The sequence below is a fragment of the Raphanus sativus genome, chromosome 8 (genome assembly GCF_000801105.2).
Source record: "Raphanus sativus cultivar WK10039 chromosome 8, ASM80110v3, whole genome shotgun sequence".
Lineage (NCBI taxonomy): Eukaryota > Viridiplantae > Streptophyta > Magnoliopsida > Brassicales > Brassicaceae > Raphanus > Raphanus sativus.
Genome location: NC_079518.1, coordinates 483,519 through 499,607, shown reverse-complemented (window position 1 = coordinate 499,607; position 16,089 = coordinate 483,519). Strand labels below are relative to the sequence as shown.

Here is a 16,089-nt window from a genome sequence, read left to right as displayed (position 1 = left end):
AGGATATAACCTTACATACAGTTGTATATTATGTATTTTAATTAATAATAAAATCGATAATAGGAAAATAAAATCACTTGGACACCTTTTCTAAATCTTATACATACACTTGTATATTATGTACTTTCTAAATCATTTTATTTTCTGATTATATAGAAATTTCTAAATCATTTTATTTTCTGATTATATAGAAATCCATATATTATATAAAAGTTTTACTTTCAGATATTTCTCCTGTTTTAGAAAATGGAAATAATTGATCATCAAAATATTCTTTATGGTATTATAGTCTTACTCCTCATTATTTAATAATAAGAACTAACACTTTACAATTCCATGTAAGTGGTCAATTTTAGAAAATTATATTAAATAAAAATGTCTGTTTACATTTGTTATTTCATGCATATGTTTATATAACTATATGCCAATGTAAATTTCATAGGAAATATATATATAAAACAACTAATCCAGTTGACGGTTTGATACAGTAAATAAAATTACTCCATATAAGCAACATCAAATTTTGTGCATAAATGTTATATTAAATTACTATACGATACCAGTAAATGTCATATTGATTTGATGATACCTAAATAGTTTGTAGAAAACACCATCATTTTAGTCAGATAAGTATCCATATATATAACATCTTTCACTCTTTGCAATTTTCAGAATATAACTTTTATAACTGATATGTCAAGCTAGCAAAATAAATATGACAGCACAATACAAAAGATTTTTGAAATACACAATTCCTAACAAAGCTTCATCTTCTTTCCCCCCCCCCTCTCTCTCTCTCTCTCTCTCTCTCTCTCTCTCTCTTCCTTCTCTCTCCATTTCTTGTACCTTCCTCACTTCCTTATCGAATGAGAGAATGAGAGAATCTGTTCACATACACAATTTTTCCAAATACTAATTCTCTTTGTTGAATAATAAAGAGGAGATTGCAGATAAGGCTTACCTCTAGCATTATTATTGGGTTTCCAGCAGCAACCTCAGAATATATATCCACACAGAAAACTTTTCAAACACAAGCTGTCTTATTGGAAATCCTCAAAGACATGATGTTCACGTCTAATTTTTTCCTAATTTGATCAGAGTAGAAATTATGAGAAGCATAAAAAGAAGTGTAATTGGTCTTATATAATGTAGTTTGTCTCCTTGGTGGATATCCGTCTTAGTCGAAGTCTATAAGTTGTTTCACCTTTAAGGTTAATCGTTTTTTTCCAGTGGCAAAAATTAAAACATGGAGATTGGTATCTGTTCATGTAATAATGTAATCCATCAAAGAGTATTATAAAAAAAACCATGATCATATTTGATCGATTGCACGTCTACAAAAAAAAATAGAGATTATATTAATATCAAATATAAACAGTTCTTTTTTTTACAACAATATAGCAAAAAAGATAGTATAATCTAAACATTTATTTTCGCCTAAGATTAACGTAATTAACATAACAGCTTGCCTACACTGTGAAATGATTAAGTTAACTCAGATTACTTCATACAAAAATTGATACACAATCTACAAATAATTGTTACTTGCATGCTTTCAAACACATAGTTCGTTAATACCGTTACAAACGACGCGCCGCAATTGCGCGTGGGTTAATAACAAAAGTCCTGGTGTCTATAGTCAACGTATATCTTTGTCACGTCTTAAAAAGGATCCAGAGAGTCTCCCGCCTTTCTATCTTCTCTTCCACTCTTTTATATTTAGGAAACAGAACAAAAAAATCAAAACTTTTCCTTAGAGAGAGAGAGAGAGAAAAATCCAGAGGAAGAAGACGATTGGTTTGGTTGATAATTCAAAAACGCGACGAAGACGACAAACAATGCCGAGCAAGCTGAAAAAGGCGATTGGAGCGGTTAAAGACCAGACGAGCATCAGCCTCGCCAAAGTCACCAACAGAGCCAACAGAGGCGGAGACCTTACCACCCTCGAGGTAGCCATCCTCAAAGCCACGAGCCACGACGAGGACGTCCCCATCGACGATCGTCTCGTCTCCGACATCCTCGCGATCATATCCTCCAAGAAATCTCACGCCGCCGCTTGCGCCGCCGCGATCGGACGCCGCATCGGGAGGACGCGGAACTGGATCGTCGCGCTCAAATCCCTAGTCCTCGTCCTCAGGATCTTCCAGGACGGAGACCCTTACTTCCCGCGCGAAGTCCTCCACGTCATGAAACGCGGCGCGAAGATCCTCAACCTCTCCACCTTCCGCGACGACTCGAACTCGCGACCTTGGGATTACTCCGCTTACGTCCGCACGTTCGCGCTCTACCTTGATGAGAGACTCGACTGCTTCTTAACCGGGAAGTTACAGAGACGGTACACTAACAACAAAACCGGAATCAGATCCCGGTTTAATCCAAAAACTAGAAACAAAACCGACGAACCGGCGGTTAGAGATATGAAACCGGCGATGCTCCTCGACAAAATCACCTACTGGCAGAGACTGCTAGACAGAGCCATCGCGACGCGTCCGACGGGAGACGCGAAAGCCAACAGGCTCGTGAAGACGTCTCTCTACGCCGTCTTGCAAGAGAGTTTCGACCTCTACAGAGACATCTCCGACGGTTTAGCTCTCCTCCTCGACAGCTTCTTCCATCTTCCGTACAAATCTTGCGTCCACGCGTTTCAAGCCTCCGTCAGAGCTTCGAAACAGTTCGAAGAGCTTAATAAATTCTACGACCTCTGCAAGTCTAACGGCGTGGGACGCACGTCGGAGTATCCCAGTGTTCAGAAGATCTCGCTGGAGCTTCTCGAGACGTTGCAGGAGTTTTTGAAAGATCAGTCGTCGTTTCCTGGGAACAACGCGGGGATGTATCCGTCGCCGAATAGTCTTCTTCTTCCTCCTCCTCCTTCTTCGACGGTTTCCAGCTCGCTGTCGGAGAGGTGTTGTTCGGATTACGGATCGTTTCGGAGTGCTTCTTTGGAGGATACGGGGACCAGTAGTCCTCCGATGTCTTGTCACTCGGAGCCTTACGGAGGAGGAAGAGAGGATCCTAATGGGAATAGCTTCGATACGGTTTCGACTAAGTCTCTTCCCAATACTCCCTCTGTTTCTTCTGCTTCCAGTATCGATGACAAGGAGAAGAAGAAGAAGAAGAAGGAGAAGACGAAGAAGCAAGAGGAGGCAAAGGTGGAAGGTTTTGATCCTTGGGAGGCGTTGATGTTGAGAGATGAACCGAGGAAGAACATAGAAACGATACCTGAAGAAGCTTCAACCTCTGAGGTTCAGAGAGGGTCAGGGAACTGGTTGCTTGCGCTGGAAGAAACAGTTACTACGCAAGTGCATGATGATGATACTAACTCCATGGCGATAGTACCGTTCGGATTAGATGATCCGATGCCTGTGGCGTTTCAAGCCACCGCGACGGACCAATACAATCCGTTCTTGGTGGAATCAGCTGCGCCGTTAGCTAAAGTCGGTCCAACGGTAGAACTGATGAGTACCACGTTTAATGCCTTGGCTGTCACGGACTTTCAGGTAAACGTTCCTGACGATTTTGAGCCGTCGACTGCGCCAACTTTCAAGGCCACAGGGAGTTTGCCCGACAAGTGTGAGCCATTTGCAACGTTTGAGAGTTTTGGGTTCGAAGAGAGTGTTTTAGAAAATGGAGGGGTACATGAGCAATCTGTGTTGCAAGAACAGCAGTTATGGTTGCAGAATCAAAACAAGATCATAGCTAAGCATTTAAATTTGATATGATGTTAACTTGGCTAGGCAGAGACTGAGATGTTTCTTGATTTTTTTTTTCTTCTGTTAACATTGTAAACTGAACCCTTAATTTTTCACAACTAGGAGAAAAGTAATACAACACGTGCATTTTACAAATCCTGCTTTTGACACCATGACTATACGTACGCTTTATTTAATATGAAAACTAGATTTTGACCCGCACGCCCGTGCGGGTGTATATTTCAAAAATATATTACTATTTATTTTTCATATCAATATCAAAACTCGATAAAAAATTCAAATCTGAAAAACCGAACCGATCAAGATCCAAAAGAGTAATACCAAACCCAAACCAAAATTGATTAAATATCCAAATTATTCAAAATTTTGATGTTTAGACCATTGAAACTGTAACCAATTCGAACCGAAGTATTTTGGATATCAAAATGTATCCGAAAAATATTTATATACTTATATACATATTAATTATTTTTAGTTTTATTGTATATAAAAACATCCAGAATATATATGATACTTTTAGGTTGTTTTAAATACTTTAAAATATACAAAAATAATCAAATATAAAAATATAACATAGTGGAAGTACACTCAAAACACCAAAAATACTTAAAATAATTATTGATTTTTGATCCAAAATTTATTCGAAACCAGTTTATGTATTATATTTAGGTATTCTGACATATGTTATTCAGATTTATATAAAATATATTATTTTTTTTATAGATTTCAAGAAATTCAAAATATACAATGAATTTTAAAAGATAATTTAAATGGGTTATCCGAACCTGAACTGACCCCGCAAAGATCCGAATATATTTGAACTGAAATTTAGAAATATCTGAATGGGGCTGAAATCTTTGACCTCGGAAACCCAAAACCCAAACAGATCCAAAACGAATCCGAATGGATACCTGAACGCCTAGCTCTAGTCATAATTCGAATTGAAACTTAGAAATATATGAATAGGGCTGAAATTTTTGACCCCGGAAACCTGAAACTCAAACAGATCCGGCACGAACCGGAATGGATACTTGAACGCTCAGCCCTAGTCACTATTATGTATCATATATATGTCATCATATAATTAATTGTATTGGTCCATCATATAAATAATCATATAATTAATAGTATTTTATATGTACCATCTTATAAATAATCACATATATTAAATTCTTAAAGTTTAATGTGAAATATAAAAAAATCATAATTTAAGTTGGTATATGAAATTAATTTTTTTGTTGTAATTTTATTATATATATTGAAATCATTTTTTAAAAATGGTTATTGGAAAATATTTTAGTAAAAATAAAATTTTGAATATATACATATTTTAAATCAATTTTTGATATAAATCAACTTTAAATTATTATTTTGATTTGGAATATGTATATAAAATTTAAATTTTATTTTATGATTATTTTAGACAAAACAATGTTTTTAGGTAATTAGATTAGTCCATTTTGTATTTTAAAACTGATATACTTTTATCCATGTTTCAAATTTTTAATTTTTTCCATTAGTTTTTTATGAATTATTATTAATTTTATGATATTATTTTTTGAAAATTGAACTCTTAAATTTTTTATATTTGACTAAACTAAATAATGTAAAAATATTGTTTTAAAAGATTGTTTTATATTATATACTATTTATATTTCAGTTTGTATTTTTATTTTTACCATAAAAAATTGTAAATAAAAAGAATTGTAAATATAGTGATAGAATTGTAAACAAAAAGAGATATAGAAAGAAGGTTGTTTAATTTATTGTAAAAACAATGGCTAAATATTTAAATAAAAAGAAGTATTAAATATGTTATTCATGTTTCTAAATTTGTTATTAATTTATTGAAAATACAATGGCTAAATGTGTAAATAAAAGAAAATATACATATGTTATTTATTCTAATATCCATGTTTCTAAACATATCTCATTTATTCTAGTATATTTGTTTTCAAATAAACCCATTGTGTACTTGAACTTTAATAATATGATTATTTGAAAGATTGATTCGCAAGTTGTAAAATAGGATTATACTAAATGTTACGAATATTTAGTAAAGATTTTTTTTTTTGTTCAAGTAAAGATCTTTACATTATGATTTTTGTATCACGTAATGGTAAGTATCTAAAGTTAGGAATCTGCTAAAGATGTTGCATTGTGTCTATCATAGTAAACTGTGATTAGCAAGTCTATATATTTTGTAACTAATGTGATAGCTTGAGTTTAGGTGTTTGTTATGTTAATGTTAGTAAGATAGTCAATGATTTTAGGAATATTTCTGATTCAATTGATACTCTGTTTTAATGCTATGTCCAACTAAATCGCAAGAAAGATTTTCTGTTTGAAAATACTGAATTAATAAAAATTTCGAATCTTTTTTTTTACGACTAAATCGAATCTTATTTATTCACAACTAATATATGCTAAACCGAATGGTTTTAAAATTGTATGTAATTCATGTAATATATATAATCCGGTTTAGTGATGTTAACAATTTACATTTCTAAATTTATGTATTAGTTCTGGTTTATAATGTTAACTGAATTATATTTTGGCACTTAAATTAACCTTTCGTTTTACTAATTATTTCAACTATTTTTTGCAGATATTAGGATAGTGGTGATATGAAAAAGGAAATATATTTTATGGTTAAAGAGATATAAATTCACGCCATCTGGATCAAATAAATATTAGTGGGCTTGCCCAATCTTTTTGTCATATGCCGTGAAAGCTTTATCTGAATATTAGTGCATCTGTATTATTAATACCAGTGGCAATCAGTTGTAATTTTTGTGAAAAAGTCAGGGCTAAGTATTATTTGTACTTCAGCCTTAATAGTTTAGATGAAAAGTAAAAGAGTGTATGAGGCGGAAACTTGAAGTCATAGGAAGCTAATAAAGAAGAGTCAAAGAAATGATTTTTCATCAAGGAAAACAACATAGTAAAAGGTATGGTCATGACTCATCCGTCATCATTCACAACAGAGGATTATTAGCAGAGGATTACTACCTAGTAAGCTAATGTGACTGACGTATCAGAGACCCACAGCTCTTATGCTGCTGACACTTTCTAATTTCTCCTCCTCCTATTTGCTACACGTGGGTCCCAATCACTCTATGTGCTGCGAAACAGAAGATTTTTTGTGCCAGAAGAATTTTTCTTTACGTACGAGTATCTGACCATTTTACCCTAATATGCCATTTTGTTTGGTAGGGTGGCTATGGCTTGGTCCCAGGAAAAGAGTACAGGGAGGGGGTAAGATTGTGATTTAAGGTATACCATGCAGAATTAATAACCCGTACACGAGGAGGGGAGGCAAGAATCATCACTTGGCACTCTTATTTTAATATTTTTTAAAGAAAAAACAGTTTAATTTTCTTTTTCTGTGTTCACATTGAAAACCGAGACATCGGATGAGAGAAAAGAGCAAAATCCAAAAAACAAAAGGGAAGAAGATCCGAAAGAAAACTTCCTCTGAAATATCTCTCACACTCGGAGCAGATGACATAAGAGAGAAAATAAGAAACTTTCAAATTATTTTTTAGCATAGATATTTTTCATTGGATCTAACTGTTAGATCTTTTGATCTTTTTACCACTCTGTTCTTCATCGATAACACTATTTATCTGTGACTCTTCCCATTTCTTTTGTTTGTTGTTGATCATCTTCCCTTCACTGTCTGTAACTGTCTTTTTTTTTCTTACATGCCACAACACATGTCAGACACTCATCATGTTCAGGTTCAGGGCTCTGCTGTGTCTATTCAATCTTCCGACAAGATCGAAGGTAAGTTTCTAAATATAGATAGATCCATATGATCTGGTTTCAAGATCATATTTCGTTTTCCTACTTTTTTGATCATCATCTTTATGCAAGTCTCATTTGTGAGTTACAGAATTTACACTCTGTTTACATTTTGAAGCTTGATCTCTTTAAGAATCATAGTATCTAATGCTCGTGGACAGCATTACTTAGTAATCATGGTGATGTTTATGTTATTTGGTATATGATCCGTAGATGCCTTTAAGAAGATGAAAGTGGATGAAAAGAAAGTGTTGAGATCTAATGCGTATCCGGTTCGTCCTGGTGAACGAGACTGCCAGTACTATCTAAGAACTGGTCTATGTGGCTATGGAAGCAGTTGCCGTTACAATCATCCCACTCCTCTTCCACAGGTAAGGATCATAGTTTTCTAAGTTCCCTTTTTAATAATTATTTTTTTTTGCTTCTGACTCATGACTTACTGCATTAATTAAACTCTTTAACAGGGTATTATGTATCACAACGAGGGGCTCCCTGAGAGGATTGGTCAGCCGGATTGTGAGGTGCAGTTCTTGGATCTCTCTAATAATCATCTATGATCTGTTTAAACTCGATTTGTTGTTGTTGGTGTGAGTGCATTCAACTTTAAGCTTATTCTCTCCATCCATCGAGCATTAGTAACAGAACATATTCTTGTTTGTGATTTTACTTTAAGAACCAACAAGAATCTACATTTAACTCCAGAATATATTCCTCTTGTCTGGTTTAGTCTCATCTTGATTTTAAAGATAGATAACACTTGGTCCAAGTACAAAGACGTTAGCGTACGTGATGCATTTGAGTAACTGAGTTAAGCCTTATTGTCCATATAGGGAAGGGTTTATAACTTATTCTAGTTTGTAATTTCATTTAAGAGGTGACAAAAATCTATACTGAACTGCAGAACATATTCATCATGCCTGATTTAGTCAGTCCTTCCTTGATTGGGAAGATAGATAAGCTGGGCCGGTAGATGAACCTTATTGTTTGCTTTCTTGAATAATGCTTTTCAAACCACTCTTGCAGTATTTTCTGAAGACAGGAGCTTGTAAGTATGGTTCAACTTGTAAATACCATCACCCAAAGGACAGGAATGGAGCAGAACCTGTGTTGTTCAATGTTCTCAGTTTACCTATGCGTCAGGTAGTTTCATCTTGGTTATGTATTTTTTTTTATTTTTAGTATCGAACGTGGAGGACTTATTTGAGTTTCTCCTCCAGGGTGAGAAGCCATGTTCATTTTACCTGCGAACGGGAACATGCAGATTCGGAGTTTCTTGCAGATTCCACCATCCTCAACCTGATAATGGAGGACATTCTACTGCTGCATATGGGACGTCTAGCTTTCCTTCTGCAGGTGTACATTACGCTGGTGGATTAACGATGATGTCTGCATATGGAGCTTTGACTCGTCCGCAACTTCCTCAGTCCTATGTTCCTCTCATGGTGTCACCCTCTCAAGGCCTTTTGGCTCCTCAAAGCTGGGCCACTTACATGGTAAGTCCGAATAGAAGCTACCAGTGATGGATAGTTTTCTCTTGCTCTCTTGGTTTTTGAAACTTGAATAAGAGCTCTGGTTACAAAAAGATGTTTACCTCTTTTGGTTCTTTGAATCATGTAATAAGCTACCACTGTTGTGCTTTTTTTTTTGCTGCCCAGGGACAACCAGCTTGTGGTAACGTCAAGTCTTATGGATTCTGCAAGTTTGGACCAAACTGCAACTTGGACCATTCAATGCTGCCATACCCGGGCTTGACCATTCCTTATGTTTCACCTGTTTCATCAAATTATCAGAGGATCACACCATCTCCAAGCCGCTCTGGTTCAAAGACCAACGACAAACCTGATGTTAAGAAAGACATGTTAGAGACTGAGAAACCAGACGATGATTTTTAACGTTAACTCCCAAATGAAGAAATGATCGTCATCACCATGATCACAGCCTCTAGAATCATCAGCAATATGGCTAAATATCCCCGCTCAGGCTTTCAAAGATCTCTCTCTCTCTCTCTCTCTCTCTCTCTCTCTCTCTCTCTGCCCATTTTTTGTTAGCTTTTGTGGGAAGACGAGTGGAGGTGGAAGTGTTTCTCTCTTTTGTATGAAAACAATATAGAACTCTCCTGTTTTCGTTTTGTTTTGACTCTGTAAATAAAATTTACATGAATAATTGCTACACAACTATTACTAATTAATTTTTTCAAAAAAAAAAACTATTACTAATTAACAAAAAGCCATAAATACACAAAAGTCTAAAGATATCACATCTATTTAAATATTAATCTAATTTATAAATTAAATTAAACTAATTTTTAATAAGGAAGGTTAAACCAATAGAATACTATTGGATATTTAGTTTAAAAAAAAAGAATACTATTGGATATTTTAGTCTTGCGGTTATTAATTTTGAACCGAACATTCCAAGTATAGAAATGAAAAGGGTTGTCTTTTTTATTCCTTTTGGTCGGAGAAAAAAAAAAAGAGAACCTGCGTGTAGCTTCGTCCTTTTTGCGTGTGGGGGAAATCGCCTGGGTGGATTCTCTTCTCTCCCAGACGATTTTGCGTTGCCAGCGTATCTCAATCTAACACCGCCGAGTTGACTCGCTCCACCGAGCCATGAATCGGCTGAGAGGGCGAGGGGCATGGATTCTAGGTTCGGCAGCTATGCCTCATCTGAAGAAGAGAGCCCAGAACTCATTGGTCGCTATCCAAGACTCCTATCTCTCCACCAAGGTGATTGCTCCTTTCCCTCTTCTTCTGTAAAAAAAAAGTTCATTTTTTTGTTTGTTTGTTTGTATTAAAATAGACGAGTTTTGATTCAATTCATATCGATTTTTGAAGAATTTGGTTTTAGGGCATAATCATAACTATCATCTTGTTAATGGGGCTTTCGTTATCATTGTTTCATTAGGATTTGCTCGAGAGGCAGAGGGTCGTGTTTACAGTTGCAACTTCTGTTGCATCTGTTGCTACCGCTTGGATTGGTAAGTTTGCTATAGTTTATACTTTGCATCTCTCCCTTGTTGTACTTTCTGAATTGGGGATGTACTTCTATGATAACTGATCTTCCGATTAACAAAAGTTCACTACTTTGAGCTTTGTTTTTTTTTTTTTTTGTGTTGTACTGAGCGTTGCAAGAGTATCTTATTGTTGTATTTGTTTCTGTTCACACCGAGCTGGCCTTTATAACTGACCCATTGGATGATGAATGATTGATTGTGCAGGTTATTCATTACGACACTACAATGAAACTAGGATCGATCAGAGGCTGGAATCGATTGAGAATGCGGTTAGTGTCTATCATCAAAGAAGATACTTGACTCTAATCTTATCTTGCTTGTTAGTTGTATTACATTCATGCATCGGAGTTAGCTGCAGCTTGTATATTTGGATTCCTGTAGCTTCTCTTCTGTGGAAACTCATGAAAAATGACTTATTGCTGCTTATACCTCTGTGGTTAACAAATCCCTAGTTGCTCTATAAATTTCAACTGATTGTCGTCACTTGAAACTTTTGTTTTCTTTCCACGGCAGATGAAACACACCCATGAATTGGAACGAGGAGAACTCAAGGAGCTTGTTGATCCAGTGGGTTCCAGATTCACTTCAACAATTGCCACCGCTGGAACCACTTTGATCATCGGGTTTGTTGTTTTCACCAATAAAAAAAAGACACTTGTTAGGCTCACAACAACAAGTTCTGTGCTTATTAAATAGTTTGACCTTCTTTTTTTTTTCGTCTTCCAGGTATGGGTTGGGGTGGCGCGGAGGGATATGGTATGCAAACAGGAAGTTTAAAAGAGAACAAATGAGATTGGCTGGTCAGTTAAAACCGAGAGAATGGAAGTTGTTATTAGGGAGGATAAAACCCCGAGCTTGGCCTACCTCAAGGCTCCTCAGACGACCGTTCCCAAGGCAGACCACAGAAAATGCTTTGAAGACACCACCTGAGAATCCTGCTTGAATATTCAGAAAACTTGTGGGAGGAGGAGAAACAATTCAAAAGCAATAGCTAATCGAAACAAAAGAACGATTATTTTTCTTTTTACACTCTCTCTGTAGATTCTTGACATTAATCTAAAGTCTACACATCGGTTTTGTCATGAAGCCAAAAGGCTGTTCCTCTTTGTTCCTTGTAATTGATCAAGTTCAGATACTGTGTGCATTTTTTTATCTTCTTCTTGTATAACCACGTTTGATTTTGGCTGGAAGAGCTAGAAAACGGGCAAACTCTAGTCCGTATTGGGCTACAAAGGCCCAATAAATATTTAGTGATAGCCCAAAGTTAAACTAACCGGATATAACCGACCTCGATTAAATACCCGACCCGATGCTGATTGATTCTCTTCTTCGACATTGGGTGTATTGTATATAGTAATAGTATAATTCAAGCTGCTTGTTTTCTGGATCTTCGACCTGAACCGAATCGGTGCTTGTTCGCCATTTATCTCTGGAGCTAATCTTCTCAGTCGAGACGATACTCTACACTTGTGGTCTGTGACAATTCAATCGGTGCGTATTTTTCTTATAGTGCTTCGTTGTTTGCTTCATAGTGAAAATCGTAGTCATTTGTGGTCGAATATTAGTGTAATCGGAGAAGAGAGAAGATGAGCATTGTACCTAAGGAAACGATTGAGGTTACAGCACAGAGTATTGGGATCACTAACTTATCACCCGAGGCTGCACTTATGCTTGCTCCTGATGTTGAGTACCGTGTTCGTGAGATCATGCAGGTAGCTTACCCCTTTTTATCTATTTCTAGTCATCTCTTTGTTGTTCTTTGAGGTGAAGGAATCAGGTCCTCATCTTTTTTTTTTATTTTTGGATGTCTTTGCAGGAAGCTATCAAGAGCATGCGTCACTCAAAGAGAACGACTTTGACAGCTTCGGATGTTGATGGTGCTCTCAACTTAAGGAGCCTTGAGGTACTAACTGGAGACCACCCATCTACAAGTTTTGGTAGTGCATTATCATTACAATGTTTGATAGCTTCACTTTGATGATATTGAATATTTATTTGGTGGAGTTATCTAGTAGTGAGAAAGATATATGGTATCTGGTTTTGAGGTTTGACCACCTTCCTGGTGCATCTAGCACCGTCAGTTAAAAGTTGCTTTCAAATATTTTTATCTAGAGCAGTTAACTGATTCAGATGCATTTATCTGAGAGTGATCATATTTTATTGCAGCCGACATATGGCTTTGCATCAGGAGGACCGTTTCGTTTTAGAAAAGCTGTTGGGCATCAGGATTTGTTCTACACTGATGACAGAGAGGTGGATTTCAAAGATGTAAGATCTTGGGAATATACAGTATATACATCTCTTGTTTCAGTTAAAGCCTTGATTATATTATTCTAATATTTTCAAGAAATGTCATGATTCTAGGTGATTGAAGCCCCACTACCGAAAGCTCCCCTTGATACTGAAGTTGTCTGTCACTGGCTGGCTATTGAAGGAGTGCAGCCAGCTATCCCAGAAAATGCTCCTTTAGAAGGTCTGCCTCTCAGTTTTATGTCCTTTGATGGAGTTGTAAAGTCATTAACTCAATTGATTGACACGAAACTATTACTAGTAATGTACAGTCACGTTTAAGTGGTGAATTAAGTTCTTTCTGTCCTTGTTTATCCCCATCGTGAATATAATTCCACTTGTTTATGGTGTTTGTAGTCATCAGAGCACCTGCAGATAACAAAATATATGAGCAAAAGGATGGACCTCTAATTGACGTTAGGCTACCAGTTAAACATGTACTATCTAGGGAACTTCAGGTATATGCTGCAGACTATATATCACAGTGACGTATCTGACATGCATAAGACTTATCTGTTATTTTCTCTTTACAGTTATACTTCCAAAAGATTGCTGAACTTACAATGAGCAAGTCAAGTCCTGCTCTGTTTAAAGAGGCATTAGTGAGCTTGGCCTCAGACTCAGGACTTCATCCTTTAGTTCCATATTTTACAAATTTCATTGCTGATGAGGTAACATAATGCACCATCGAGGAATCTTAAAAAGAAATAATGCACGCAATTACTTGATGTATATTATAATAGTTATTTTCTCACTGTGCAGGTATCACGTGGTTTAAATGACTTCCAACTCCTGTTTAATCTAATGCACGTTGTTAGAAGTCTTCTACAGAATCCCCATATACACATAGAACCTTATGTGAGTTGCTTTCTGGATTATCTCTTACAACTTCCAAGAATAATCGTAGAATCATGTAACTACATCTTTTTTAGGTTTTTGCTGTGGGTTCCTTCAAATTGCAATTTAGGCAACTCTGTACTATGCATATAACACGGTTAGGTGTAGTCAGGTAGTGTTGTTCTGACTTGGAGAACGCTGTGGAATTGCAAATGACAAAAAAGTTCTCCATAGAGCTGTATTGAGATAATTTCATATTCGCTTGGGATTATGTTCAAAATAAGTTGTTTTCACGGCGTTGTTTCCTAACCATGGAGCTAAGTGAAAATTTTCTTTTGGTGACAGCTGCACCAGTTGATGCCATCTGTTGTAACATGCCTTGTATCGAGAAAGCTTGGAAACAGATTTGCCGATAACCATTGGGATCTTCGAGATTTTACAGCGAAGCTAGTTTCACTGATATGTAAAAGGTTCGTTCTTTCCCTTTCATTATGGGGATCATCTTACTGAACGTGATTTCTTACTGAATAATGAAATTTTATATGGAGCAATTGTATGCAATATGGTGAGATAATAGTATCCATGCATATATATGGTCCATTAAGTTTATATTTGCTGGTCTCTTTACTATTGGCATTTGGTAATTTCCCGCTTGAGCTGAAAAATCAAATGGGAAGATCTGAACTAAGAGCAATTAAGAAATATTTTCTCATTCTCTGCGAAATCTGTATTACTCATCTCACCTTAATATTCTTCTAAAATCATAAATCTTGTGGTTTGAATAAAATGTTCCAGGTTTGGAAACACTTACCATACTCTTCAGTCTCGTCTTTCGAAAACTCTAGTCAATGCACTTTTGGACCCAAAGAAAGCTTTGACTCAGCACTATGGTGCAATTCAAGGATTAACGGCTTTGGGGCACAATGTTGTAAGTACTTCCTCTACTCTTCTGATGATACATTCAGATATTATTTCTTGATTTGTTAGCTCCATCACGTCTCATTTTACTGCTATCACTTTGCTATTTTTATTTTTTCTATTAGTTCTATAAGTTTCCCCGGAATCAGTGTTACTCTTCCATGAAAATTATTGTCACCTGTGTCACAAAGAAAAAACTGAATCTCAGTACTCCTCCGATGTTAGCTGAATGTCATTTTATTGTGTAGGTACGCCTTCTTATTCTGTCAAATCTCGAACCGTATCTAAGTCTTCTCGAACCAGAATTGGATTGTGAGAAGCAAAAGAACCAAATGAAGAGCTATGAAGCTTGGCGTGTGTATGGGGCCTTGCTGGTTAGTCTTAGCCTCTTAGTCATCGTCTAAAATTGCATACAAAATCTCAGTAGTTTTATATATGGACAAATACTTAAAGAGACTTGCGAATTTTTTTTTCCCAGCGTGCTGCAGGCTTGTGTATACATGATCGGCTTAAAGTCTTCCCAAATTTACCATCCCCTTCGCCAAGTTTACTCCATAAGGGAAAGGGAAAAATAATCAGTGCTGAGCCACGTAAGTTGCTGCACCAACCAATTTACTTTCTCTGCATTATATGGTTGTTGGTGCGTCAGACACATACTTAGAGACTAATAGTTGGCTCAATAACGTTCCTATATGGCTCGGTGATAACAATTGTTTCGACTACCATCATTTTATTCTCCTCTTAGGCTTTTAATGAATATGTCAGGTAAGCGGAAGCTAAGTGCTGATTCTTCACAAAACCAGTTACCCCATAAAAGATTGATGACAACTACAGATGGGTTACGACCGCAAGATCACACCGGTCCAGCTCCAATGCATGTAGATAAACCGATGGGAAAGAAAGGTAACGAATCTGAAAGCAGACACCAAAATGAGAAAGAAAGGGGAAAGGGCCGGGTTATTACCATGAAAGCAATCCTTGGTCAGATTTGGAAAGATGACCTTGATTCTGGACGGCTCTTGGTGAAACTGCACCAACTCTATGATGATAGGATTCTTCCTTTTATCCCTTCTACAGAAATGTCAGTATTCCTCTAATCATTAAGAGGTGCGTTTGCATTTTCATTTGTGTATTATAAAGTTTGAGAGCAACTATATTAGATTTTGGAACTTAAAGAAACTATTGGAGCTAATTTGAGCAAATTATCGTAGGGGATAAACCGCCTCCTCCAGAGGCCCAGCAGATAAGAGCCCTACCTGAAACTCCAGCTCACATTCGAGTGTCGGAAGTTTTCAAATCTATATGTAGTCATGTAATAGGGGTTGTGAGAGAAAATGTGGTGATGACACCTAAGCATAGTAAGCAATGTTACAACTTAAAGAAAGCTCCTCAATTATGTGAAGTTGTATTTGAAGTTATGAGAGAGTGTAGATGTTCTGCAAAAAGAGAACCTCTCACCTTCTTCACTAAATGGAGTTTTCCTTTTTGTTTTTGATAGGGGAAGTTGAGTTTTAG

General features: G+C 36.3%; 4 protein-coding genes across 5 annotated transcripts; all 4 read left to right on the top strand.

The window, feature by feature from the left end:
- The first annotated feature begins 1,770 nt into the window (after positions 1-1,770).
- LOC108819627 (clathrin coat assembly protein AP180-like) lies at positions 1,771-3,786 on the top strand. Its single transcript, XM_018592682.2, has one exon. The coding sequence runs from the start codon at positions 1,839-1,841 to the stop codon at positions 3,717-3,719; it is 1,881 nt and encodes a 626-aa protein (XP_018448184.2). The 5' UTR covers positions 1,771-1,838; the 3' UTR covers positions 3,720-3,786.
- Positions 3,787-7,065: 3,279 nt separating this feature from the next.
- Positions 7,066-9,705, top strand: LOC108822681 (zinc finger CCCH domain-containing protein 3). The gene is made up of 6 exons (XM_018595821.2): positions 7,066-7,499; positions 7,731-7,888; positions 7,982-8,038; positions 8,541-8,657; positions 8,735-9,010; positions 9,173-9,705. The coding sequence occupies exons 1-6, from the start codon at positions 7,418-7,420 to the stop codon at positions 9,407-9,409; spliced, it is 927 nt and encodes a 308-aa protein (XP_018451323.2). The 5' UTR covers positions 7,066-7,417; the 3' UTR covers positions 9,410-9,705.
- Positions 9,706-9,954: 249 nt separating this feature from the next.
- On the top strand, positions 9,955-11,686 carry LOC108822682 (uncharacterized). Its single transcript, XM_018595822.2, has 5 exons — positions 9,955-10,243; positions 10,422-10,494; positions 10,735-10,799; positions 11,044-11,153; positions 11,257-11,686. Exons 1-5 carry the CDS (start codon positions 10,127-10,129, stop codon positions 11,471-11,473), a joined length of 582 nt encoding a protein of 193 aa, XP_018451324.1. The 5' UTR covers positions 9,955-10,126; the 3' UTR covers positions 11,474-11,686.
- Positions 11,687-11,860: 174 nt separating this feature from the next.
- LOC130499195 (transcription initiation factor TFIID subunit 6-like) lies at positions 11,861-16,066 on the top strand. 2 transcript variants are annotated; one of them, XM_056993189.1, is made up of 14 exons: positions 11,861-12,021; positions 12,096-12,242; positions 12,347-12,433; positions 12,697-12,798; positions 12,895-13,003; positions 13,177-13,277; positions 13,353-13,490; positions 13,582-13,677; positions 14,002-14,126; positions 14,452-14,584; positions 14,823-14,948; positions 15,053-15,164; positions 15,340-15,681; positions 15,786-16,066. In XM_056993189.1, exons 2-13 carry the CDS (start codon positions 12,117-12,119, stop codon positions 15,669-15,671), a joined length of 1,587 nt encoding a protein of 528 aa, XP_056849169.1. In that variant the 5' UTR covers positions 11,861-12,021; positions 12,096-12,116; the 3' UTR covers positions 15,672-15,681; positions 15,786-16,066. The 2 variants fall into 2 exon arrangements, with proteins under 2 accessions (XP_056849169.1, XP_056849170.1); XM_056993190.1 differs by having other exon boundaries at positions 11,867-12,002.
- Positions 16,067-16,089: the final 23 nt, after the last annotated feature.